The sequence below is a fragment of the Nematolebias whitei genome, chromosome 1, assembly GCF_014905685.2.
Source record: "Nematolebias whitei isolate Nwh7 chromosome 1, NemWhi1, whole genome shotgun sequence".
In the NCBI taxonomy this organism is placed as follows: domain Eukaryota; kingdom Metazoa; phylum Chordata; class Actinopteri; order Cyprinodontiformes; family Rivulidae; genus Nematolebias; species Nematolebias whitei.
Genome location: NC_056498.1, coordinates 63,788,201 through 63,800,349, shown reverse-complemented (window position 1 = coordinate 63,800,349; position 12,149 = coordinate 63,788,201). Strand labels below are relative to the sequence as shown.

The 12,149-nt window shown below is 39.4% G+C and overlaps 1 protein-coding gene across 1 annotated transcript; it reads right to left on the bottom strand.

The window, feature by feature from the left end:
- Positions 1-11,767: 11,767 nt before the first annotated feature.
- On the bottom strand, positions 11,768-12,149 carry LOC119419164 (glutathione S-transferase omega-1; the record flags this gene model as incomplete). The annotated part of the gene is given in 1 exon segment (XM_037686477.1): positions 11,768-12,149. A coding segment is annotated over 1 exon segment (151 nt), but the record flags the coding sequence as incomplete, so codon positions are not given.

The window sequence follows — 12,149 nt, the reverse complement described above, 5'->3', positions numbered from 1 at the left end:
ATACCTACATACACACACATATATACATACATACATACACACACATACACAAATATACATACATACATACACACACATACACATACATACACACACATACACATACATATCCCCACACATACATACATACATATACATATATATATATACATAAAGAAAAAAAGAGAGAGAGAAGAGAAAAAAAAAAAGAAAGAACTCATTGTTGAAGCGAACCTGGCCCATCCGTGGACCTGACCTGGCCCACGGGTCATATGTTGAACAGCCCTGCTTTAAACCAAGCTGTTGTTCCTTTTAATAAAGCCATGGAGTGATGTCTCGTTCCTTGAACAGCTGACCGTTAACATAAAGTTTATCTACTGCCACTGTAGCCCTGGCGCCCTCAGACATGAATTTTTTCCTGATTGGAAATAAAATTTGCCTCCGATCGAGTATTTCTTTAGGAAACTGATCATTAACGCTGAAATCTTTCCCACGCAGCTCTCTGCCCTGACTTCTCACCTGCTCTTTCTGTTTATAATGCTCAAATTTAGCTATAATTGGGCGAGGTCGTTTGTTATCGGGCCTCTTACCTCCGAGCCGGTGAACACGATGGAAAGTGAACTTTTTTACGGTTTCACTTGGGAGTTTCAGCTCACGTTGGATAAACTCACGGATCGTCGCTTCTGCGTCCTCCTCACCTCGTTCAGGGATCCCAGAGAAGACAAGATTATCCCGCATACTCCGAGCTTGAAGGTCCAGGATGGACTCTTTCATTTTTCTGTTTTCTCCGGATATCTGCGTCATCCTCTCTGTGAGATCTTTAACGTCTCCCCTCAGAGATTGGTTTTCTGCAGCTAGCGACGCCACCTGAGCTTGGCTGAACTCCAGAGATTCCCTCAACGCTTGAAATTCTTTGTGGAGAGCTTCAACGAGAGCCAGTCGGGCATCTAAACTTGATAACTTTTTGTCGATGGACTCCAGAACATCGGTGAAGCTTTTCTCAGGAGACGTGGACGCGCCGCTTGAGCTCTCTGAACGCGTGCGCTTGGATGTTGGAGTAGCGGTGGGCGCGGTGTTCTGAGGTTTACCCATCACTATATTATCAAAGCACGCGTCCAGGTAGCTCTCAAGACTGTCCAACGTCTCCTCGTCCAGTTTGTTTTATTGAAACAAAAAAGCACAGGTTAGTAATAACAAAAAATTTATGAAAAATATTAATATATTCGATTGTTTTACCTGAGTTTAATTTATTTTAATTTAATTTGTTTGGTTTACCTGAATTTTGTCATTTACTTACGCTGCACAGCTCCTACGTGATCTCAGCCGCTCATCACCAGGTGACACCAATCAGCCCGCAGGATAGGAGTTTTAAAGATGGGAAAATGAAGTCTAGAGGGAGGGAGAGGGTGTGTGAGGGAAAGTGTTGAACAGAACGGCACTCTCCGTTAAGATCCCAGCTTCCTCCTCGGTACACTTAGGTTATGTAAATCGACTCTTTACCTTGAGGAGATGTCTCCACTGGTACGGAGTTCCATTTAACGCACCCTTTCAGCGTCTCCGTAGGAACAGCTGTGAATCGTCCGAAGTAGTGACGGTACTTGTTGACACAAGTTCACCTCACGAGTGGACTCACATGAGTGGAGTCCTTCAGAAGTTCCACTCAGATGTGGAAGATTGCATAATTCCCACGAGACTCGGACGAACTCCGGATCATGTCTGAACTCCTGTTCTCCCCAGCACTTCTTGTGTTCGGTTTGCTCTCCGAACCGAACTCGACCGGGCTCGACTGCTCTCGACTGAACGAACTGCAACCCGACTCTGGTTTGAAATAGGAAGTGCCGACATTTAAAGAGTTCTATTTCCGGTTCATTTGGGAAGTCCCTGATTGGTCGAAATAGCTAATCAGGGGTGTGTTTTTGTGACGTAAGAGGTTACTAGAAGTCAGAAAAACAGAAAGAATGTTTTGGTACAGACTGAAGATGTTTTAGAGACAGACGAGAGAAATGTTTGGACGAGTTGGGGGAAAACAGGTGCCAGCTTCTCTGTTTACGTCTGAGAGGACTTAAAAACATGACAGTTCGTTCCAACAACTTGTTTTCGACCTTTGACCGACATCACAACTTGCTCATTTCAGACAGAAGATCAGAAAATGCATGAATTACTCCGTAACACATTCCAATTTGATTTCCACTTTGAATGAGGATTAAAAAATCACTAATACTGTTTCACAGTTGAATTAAATTGAGTAGTTCACTTCAACATTTTAAAAATGGTTTGAACTAAACACACTTTGATTATCAAACATTTGTAAAATAGTAATGATAATAAAAAGAGAGTGTTCTTTCAATTGATCAGTGCAGGACACTTAGAAAGTCTCTGGATGAACTTAATCTTGTGTTTCTGGACTCAAATCAATGAAATACAGTTCTTGTCCCAGGAAGGCCAGATTTGACCTGAGGCTTAGTTCACTACAAGTACGTAACCAACGTTCTATTTCGTATAGGCTTCGCCCTTTAAGCAGGGCCAGATTAACACTTCACTGTACCCTGGGCAATAATCGTCAAGGGCCCCATCATCACGACCCCAAAATCACCATAATCTGTCAAAATCCAAAATAAATTACCATAATGTACAGTAAATATACTTAAAATTCTAACAAGTGTATTTTGATGTTTAAAAATCCAAATGATCATAGAACTATAAATACTATGTCCTCTTGTTAACGCAAATCATAAAGACTGAGTTAAGTTGAACACACTTTGAACACCATATGACATCATGTGTACTTGTTTAGCAACGTGTTGGCCACTGTTGTCAGAAGCATTTGTAATGGGGGGGGGGGGGGGGGGTCTGGGGGTCCTCCCCCAGAAAAATTTTGAAAAAAGTAGATGCTATTTCCTGCATTCTGGTGTATTTTAATGGTTGTTTAACATCTAGTTTTACCTAAGTAAACTTGATTCAATAACTATTTTAGAGCTAATGACACAACAAGAAGTAGTCTGACCAACAGCTGATTCAATGAATTAAAAATATTATATATTCAAAGGTGACGATTTGATGCTCATATTAAATTGAAATGACTGTAACTTAGTTGACTTCAAATGCAATAAGATTATCAATGAATGTATGTGACAAATATTCCTTCAAGAAACCTCCCATTATAAATCATAAAACCAGAATGACTTCTGCTCATTCTAAATTTGTAAAATGGCCTAAATCTCCTAAAGTGAAGGAGAATCATTTTAAATAATAAATATGATATATCCTGTAGCCATGTTTCTTGAAATAAGATTTAAATTTGAGGTTGATTTGTGCCCTTTGTAAATCAGAAGATGAATCCCTCGAGCAGTTTTTTTTTCATGTCAATACAAAGTGTTTGGTCAGACATCAGAAACTGGATTAATCTCAAACTTAACATTCGTTCTTTTCATGCTGATGCCATTTTACTTTATGTGGATAACTTAAGCTCAGCTTTCTCTGATGCCATAAATATACTTATAGTACCACATTCACTGTAGTAAGAGGAGGGATAATAAGCCCTCCTTCCTGTTTTATGATCCATTTAAAGTCATAATATTCTTCATTAAGTAGATTAAAAAACTGCTAGAATCATCTCACAACAGATAAAACTTGTTGTTTTAATTAAAACAATGTTCTTCATATGTCACGGCGGCCCAAATGCAGCGGCAGCGCAGCTGTCTCTCTGCAGCACAGGGCTCCAGGTGATGACCAGGTACTTTGCTTCTGCCCTCACTGCTCTGGGGCCCTTAGAGATTGTGGGCCCCTGGGCAGTTGCCCAGTTGCCCGTATGGTTAATCCGGCCTTACCTTTAAGGCTATTGCTAGTGGGTTAAAGGTGAAGCAGGATGTAGTCTATGCCTCACTGGGTCCATTCAGACACAATATGAAGCGCCCGCTTGCACCAAAAAATATTTCATCACTCAGCCTTCTGTGTTACGCGTATCATGCACAGGAGTGCCCCGGAGAGAAAAGGGTTTCTGACGGGAAAAAAAGGGAAGGCTGAAAGCAGTCCTGCTGCCGAGAATGAAAAAGAACAGAGGTTACAAATTGTAACCGTGTAACAGTGAGCAGAGCTGGTCAACAGCTCTTCAATATGAACTGATTAATAACAAATGAACTGATTAGTAATCAAATGAACTGATTGGTAACAGTAGTCATGAACTGATTAGAAACAATAAAAACAGCAGTCACAAACTTGTGACTGATAATAAATATCTCACACTGTAACTGCATGCAGACCGATGTGAGTTTAAAACGAAATTCCATGAAAACAGTAAGATTAATTCTGTTAGAACACTAAGAACAGAATCGGTTATGGAGAAAGCCGAAACATCACGCAGATAGAAGCGAATAAATGAACAAGGCGATGTCCAAGCGGCCGCCGTACAAATGTCCTCCACTGTCATCCCTCCATGCAAAGCTGTAGAAGATGCAATTCCTCTGGTGGAGTGAGCTCTGAGGTTCTCTGGAGGCTCCAATCCTGATGCCCTGTAAGCTTCAGAAATGGCCTCACACAGCCAGTGTGAAAGGCGCTGAGCGGATAACGGGCAACCTGCAGAGACGTCCCTGTAATGCACAAACAGACTGAGTCTGCCGCAGAGGAGCCGTGCGTGCTATCTAACATGCCAGCGCATGCACAGGACAGAGGAGATGAAAAGATGCTTCTTCCTCTGATTTGTGAGGGGGGAGATAAAACCCCTCCAATGTTATCATACTCGATTTAAATGAACTTGTGATGTTTTTGGGTACGAAGGCTGGGTTAGGTCTCAGCGCAGCTGAGCTGCCATCAGCTTGAATCCTGAGGCATGATGGGGCAGCAAAGAGCGCAGCTAAATCGCTCACTCTCTTTGCTGATGTCAAAGCCAACAGCTGGGCTGTTTTGAGTGACAGGAATATAAGTGGCACCTGATCTAAAGGCTCAAAAGGAGCTTTGATCAAAGCTCGCAGAACCATCGTTAGGTCCCACTCTGGAGCTAGTGGGCGTGACACCGGTCTGTGTCTCCGTACACCTTTTCGGAAACGCTTCATCAGCGGGTGATTAAAAATTGTTCTGTCATCGAAGCCTTCGTGACAGGAAGAAAAAGCTGCAGCATAAGTTTTAATTGTGCTGAAAGCTAAATTTCTGTCCATCAGCTGCTACAGAAAGGACAGCACGCCACCTTGTGGACATGAGATGGCCTCTACACCTTTTTCCATGCACCAGCGCTGAAAAGCTGTCCACTTTGATGTGTACAGCACTGTGGTGGAAGCGGCTCATGAGTCTTGGATTGTGCGCACCACTTCCTGAGAGAGACCCATCAAGCAGATCTGCTCAGCGGCCAGACCCAAAGGTGCTGGCCTATTTCTAGGTGACTCCTGATCGCTCCCCCTGCCTGGAGGAGAGCATCGTCCCTCCACAGCAGTTTCCACGGTCGACCTGATAATAAACGTCGCAGGTTTGGGAACCACGGGGCGCTCACACGCTCGGGGGCTACAAGAATGGCTGACAGTTCTTCCTCCCGGACTTGGTTCAGAAACCGTGAAATTAGAGGGACTGGAGGAAATGCATAAAGGAGCATTTTTGGCCACGGGCTGTGGGCAAAAGCGTCCACTCCTAACGGTGGGTCGTCCCGTGGGCTCAGTGAGAACCATAGTTGACACTGGGTGTTCTCCCGCGTGGCGAACAGATCCACTGCTGCTTGGCCGACTGTATGTGCGTGACTTCAGGCGGAGCGAAAATTGCGTTAATGTGCGAATGTGCAAAGTTTGTCCGAGTTTTGTGATATTAATTTAAACAGGACAATATAATCATTCTGCCTGCTGCACACGAGGGCTGCAGATTACATCTACTAGCATATTTAACTACTTTAGCGTTTCTTCTGACGCGATGAACAAGCTGAAAGCTCTGAGGTGTGTCAGTACTTACACAGTAATAAGGTCGATCACGTTTTATTAAGAGGTGGGACACAATCTTATTTATATTAAAGCAGAGTTGTTCATACATTGCAGGGCAAGGCAGGTCTAATAGGAAAATGTTGATAATTATTTTATTTTTTATTAATTACTTTAATTTCATTTTAAGCCCAGATGGATTTTGGACTCAGTGCAGCTCCTAGAGATTAATTGTCCCCTCAGAAGAGCTCCATGTCACTTGTGACAAACTGTGACATCAGATGTTTAGAAGATGAGAAGTGTCTCATTCTTCCTAATGGACAAAGTGCTAGATTCTATATAATAACATAATAAAATAACATAATATAACATAAACATAATATAATAACCTCATCCAAACCATCCACATGCCTGCTAGATCCCATTCCAACCAGACTGTTTAAAGAGGTATTTCCCCTAATTAATGTCCACATTTTGGATCTACTTAATTTGTCTTATGTACCACAGCGTTTTAAGGTTGCTGTAATTAAACCTTTACTTAAGAAGTCTGACCTTGATTCAGAAATTCTGGCCAACTATAGACCTATATCTAATATACCTTTCATCTCAAAAATTCTAGAGAAAATAGTTGCAGGTCAGTTGCGTGAACATCTACAAAGAAATAATCTGTTTGAAGAGTTTCAGTCAGGGTTTAGAGCTCATCATAGCACAGAAACAGCACTAGTAAAGTAACTAATGATATTCTCATGGCCTCAAACAATGGACTTGTGTCTATACTGGTCCTGTTAGACCTCAGTGCTGCATTTGATACAGTTGATCACAATATTTTACTACAGAGGCTTGAATATGATGTTGGAATTACAGGAACAGCTCTAAAATGGTTTAAATCATATCTATCTGATAGATTCCAGTTTGTAAATGTAAATAATCAATTTTCTTCATACACCAAAGTTAGTCATGGAGTTCCTCAGGGCTCAGTGCTTGGGCCAATACGTTTTACTTTATATATGCTTCCATTAGGTAAAATCATTAAACAGCATAGGATAAATTTTCATTGTTATGCTGATGACACACAATTATATTTGTCCGTTAAACACAATGAATCCAATCAGCTACTTAGACTACAAACATGTCTTAAAGACATAAAAACCTGGATGACCCTTAATTTTCTCCTGTTGAACACAAACAAGACTGAGGTTTTGGTTTTTGGACCTGAGCACCTTAGGAATTAATTTTTCAGTCTTTCTCCCTCCTTAGATGGCATTAATCTGTCATCCTGCTCTAATGTTAAAAATCTTGATGTTATTTTTGATCAGGACATGTATTTTATTCCCCACATTAAAAACGTTACTAGAACTGCCTTCTTCCACCTCACTAAAATTAGAAACATCTAATCTAAAAATGATGCAGAAAAACTGGTCCATGCATTTGTCACGTCTACAGACTGGACTATTGCAATGGTTTATTATCTGGGTGTCCAAATACTTCCTTAAAACGTCTTCAGTTGATCCAAAATGCTGCTGCCAGAGTCTTAACTGGAGTTAGTAGGAGAGATCATATTTCTCCAGTTTTAGTTTCTCTCTATTGGCTCCCTGTCAAATCCAGAATAGAATTCAAAATCTTACTTCTAACCTACAAAGCTCTCAACAACCTAGCTCCATCTTATATTACAGATCTTATTGTTCCATATTTTCCTAACAGAGCACTTCGCTCTCAGACTGCAGGTTTACTTGTGGTTCCTAGAATTTACAAAAACAGAATGGGAGGCAGATCTTTTAGTTATCAGGCTCCTCTCTTGTGGAACCAACTTCCAATCTCTGTCCGTGAGGCTGACACATTGTCCAGTTTTAAAACTTAGCTTAAGACTTTCCTTTTTGCTAAATCCTATAATTAGGGTCGGCTTGGGTTTTCCTGAGCTCTCCCTTAGTTATGCTGCTATAGGCTTAGACTGCTGGAGGACAAACTGACCACACTTTTCACTCTGCTACTGTCTTTACTTACTCTGCTCAACCTGTTTTGTATTTGTAATTATTTTTTCTATCCATAACATGTGTTTTTTTTTTTGTCTTTCAGATAAACCTGGACCTATACCTGCATTTTAAAGAAATTAAGGTATTTGTGGCAGAGCTGAATCTTTGATCATTTGAATCTATTCAATTCAGTTTATTTATATAGCGCCAAATCACAGCAAAGTTGTCTCAGGGCACTTTACAGGAACATTCACATACATAAAAGCCAATTAGTAAAGTTCTCTATCTAAGGAATCCAGCAGACAATTTGAATCTTGGCTTCGCTGCAGTCTCCCATCCTGAGCAAGCACAGTGGCAACAGTGGAAAGGAAAAACTCCCTTTTAAAAGGAAGAAACCTCCAGCAGAACCAGGCTCAGGACAAGCGGCCATCTGCTTTGACCGGCTGGTTTGAGAGGACAGGAAGGAGAGACAGACGCACATAGAATGGTAGGTCCAGTAAGCAGATAAATATTGTGTACTATTTGTGTACTACATACACAACACACCAAAGAGCACTGTATGAAGCTAGAGAGAAATTAATTAATAGTTGTTTTTATTAGTTTTATTCATGTAGCAGTATAGAAATATACCTGGCTAGAGACATGTCACTTCTGGTTAAATGAGGTGTACAGAGTGTTAAAGAGGCAGCAGTGCTTGTTCTGGCACTTGGTTTCTTCTTCACGTTCCCACTACGTGTCTCACAGCCTTTGTGGGATTTGATTTTGGCTGAGCGGCAGATCGTGTTATGCGTGCTGTTCTGGCCTTCGTGGGGTGGGGTAGGTGTCCTCTCTTGGTGCACTACAGTTGATCTTTCTGGTTTGATTGCAGGTGAACGCCAAGATTGATGCTTTCCTCCTCTTCCTTCCAGTGTGTGTGTGTGTGTGTGAGTCTGCATGTGTGTGTCAGCAGGTGAGTAGCTGAGTCCCGACTCACATTGTCAGCTTCAAGTTTAATACCTTTTGATAGTGATCAGTTGACTGACTCTCACGTCTGTTTTGTCTCTACAGAGGACTACAACTGTCTGGTTTCTCCAGATCACTGCACTCGTCTCCAGACGCCTGTGACTGCGTCACTGGAATCCTCCACACACCGATGTTTGGGGCGTGGTCCCTGAGAACTCATGTCAGTGGCGTGGTTAATTAGCCACACACCTGGGTCTGGACCGTAACTTTTAAACTGAGTATTTGGTTTAAGTTTCAAATAATTTCTTAAAATAGTTTCTTCATTTTGTTTGTTTACAGCCCATTTACTTTGTGAATTACAGTCTATAATGTAGATATTTAGTTTGGCTGACATGAATTTATTGTTGGTAGTTGGTTCATGTATTTCACTGAGTTATTATATTTCTATTGTTTGTTTTCTTTTTGATTATACTTAGTTTTGGTGTTTGATCTTTATTAATTTTGTTATTTTCTTTTCCAGTTGCTGGGGTCTGGGGCTGTGCTGGTTTGGTGGTCTTCTTCCAGGTAAGCTCAGGTCCAGGGTTTTGTTTGTTTTTGTCCCTTTCTTTTTTCAGACTTTTAAGAAAAGTATTTAAAAAGTGTTTTAAAAATATTTATAAATAAAAATGGAAATTAATAAATTGTTTTCTAAATCTGGAAGCCTGTTTCTGATGTCGTAAGTATTTTTTGTAAGACCTCTGAACTGGTGAGCCTTGTAAAACACATAATATTAATGAGCTCCACTCGGAACCACTACATTAAAAACACACAACTTGAAAACACAATATTCCCTTCAGACATATTAACACCATCCATCCATCCATTATCTTCCTCTTGTTCTGAAGCCAGTTCTTGTGGGCAGCAGCTTGAGCAGAGATGTCCAGACATCTCTTCCAGCTCTTTTGGGAGGACTCCAAGGTGTTCCCAGGCCAAATAGTCGCTTCAGCGTGTCCTAGGTCTTCCCTGGGGTCTTCTCCCAGTCTAAATATTAACAATTACAGAAAAATATACGGACAAAAAATGCAAAAAATAAAAGCTTGAAATATTAGACTCTATGTAATGAATCTCCATAAAATGTCCGTTTCACTTTCCAAAATATGGAAAACATAAATAATAAGGTATAATAGACACTAAATTATCTATTTATTTTCCAGACATAACATGCTGCACTATGACGCTAATGACAGCGTCATTGATATGGTAAATATACAGAATGTAGAATTTTATACTTACAATGCATTATACTTATTAACTCTTTACTTTTTTTTGTTTCTTTCCTCCTCACAGATACAGTGTGACTACTGCCCAAGATGGACTCATAAAGAATGTGCCACACATTTTGTTGACATATTCAAATGTAAGAAGTGTCTGTTAAATTAAAACAGTGCTTCAGTTATTTTTGCCCCCACCCCGCAAGGAAGTAAACATTTGCTTCCAGACTCTCCACCGTGACCGTAAATAGTATCATGTTCAATAGGATTAAAAATATAAATTAACAATTACAGTGTACTAACCAGTGTACTTTGGTTTCTAAGCACAGTATACCCACTACAAAAATGTAGACTACACCACAGCAAGAAAACTTATTTCCAAATCCAAAATGTCTCAATGTGCAAACAATAAATACATGTTTTATATAATCAAAGGCTTTATGGAGATCTAGCAACGAGATAAATCCATCATCCTTTGACGATACTTAAATAAATACTCGATAAGGCCCTGAACCAGGCAAATGTTATGGGTGAATCTTCCTTTTAGAAAACCAGATTGTGTAGTACTAATTAGTACAGTAGACAAAAAGTTTTAATCTTGTTGCCAAAACTGTTAAGGATCTTGTAGTCCTTATTTAAAAGTGTAATAGGTTTTAATGGGCCTTGTTTATGTACATCTCATCTAATTTGGACTGCAATTCATTTGAATTTTTTTCTTCTTCACTCCAATTTAATTTACTGTAAAAATGACAAGCTCTTTCTGCTCTCATTTTTAAACCTTGTCCATATTTAATTTAATGTTTTCTAATGCTAAAGTTCAAGTATTACTATTCAAGTAGGATTTCAATAGTATTATCATGGTTTATATCTAGGATTAGTTCTTTAATAGTCACAAAACTAAATTTTTAGAAGTTAATTAAATTTCCAATAACTTTTATGCCCAGTAATTCCATTTCAGTTTCAAATTGATAATTCAGCGATCGCTTAGAGGACAGTTCGCTATTGTTGTCTCTTTTACATGATCTATGATTGCATCAGATACCAGCCATTAATCAATACGTGACCTGACCATTAGGTTTGTGCCAGGTGAACTGTTTGACTCCACTAAACTGTAAAGTTCTTCAAACATCAATTTCATCCAGTTAACAAAATCCTCAAGAATAAAGTTTCTTGTTTCCTTCAGCAGTGGGTATGGTTAGCGATTCATCCACTCATCGGGAGCAGAGTTAAAATCTCCTCCAACTATAATATGATCAGTTGGGAAATTGGCATTGAATCCTGCAATTACTGTTTTTATCCCATGCAACAGATTTCTATTGTTTTGATCACTGTTGTACCATAAATGTGTAGCAAAATTATGGAAACATCCAAAAGTACAGGCTGTTTATACAGGAAAAAAAAAAAAAAGTATGGACAAAATTATGCTAAATAAAAATCTCTATGCACACTTATCAAACAAATAAACAAACAAAACAAAAATTACTTAAAAAATCCTTTAAGAAAGAGTTTACTTGATAAATAAGACTGAATTACATATTTAAAATACAGTACGTAAGTGTTGGATGTCTGTCGTTATTTATGTACTTTGAACATTTTACCTGGACAAATTTAAGCGAAGGCACAAGCAAAAAGTGAAGAGTGAAGAAAAAAACAAGTTTAAACAGTTGATGTATGTTAAACGTTTTTGCATTCGAAATAAATTCTATTTTGCTCTTTATTATTTTAAGTATCAGGCTTTTATTATTAGAAAATTAAACTCAGGTTTAAATCCGAGCAGTTTCATGTAATTTATTTATATAGTTCAAGAAAGAGACAAATTTAGACATGGATTACAAAACCCCATTGACTTTGATTTTTGATATTTTTCCCCTTTTATACCAAATAACCTCTTACATAAGATAATGTTCAACACAGAAACAGACAATCCTGATCTGTGACATAGATATAAATGAACATGAGTTGTTTTTTAAAGGCCATAGTCATAGTTGGGGGTTCCAGCAGTAAAACCCTTTAAGAAGGCCTTGTGGGCATCCACGCTGTGGAAAGTGGATTTAACAGCTGGGTCCTCCAACATACGCTCTGTCCACTTCTTCAGCTCAGGTGTGTTGTCCAGGAGA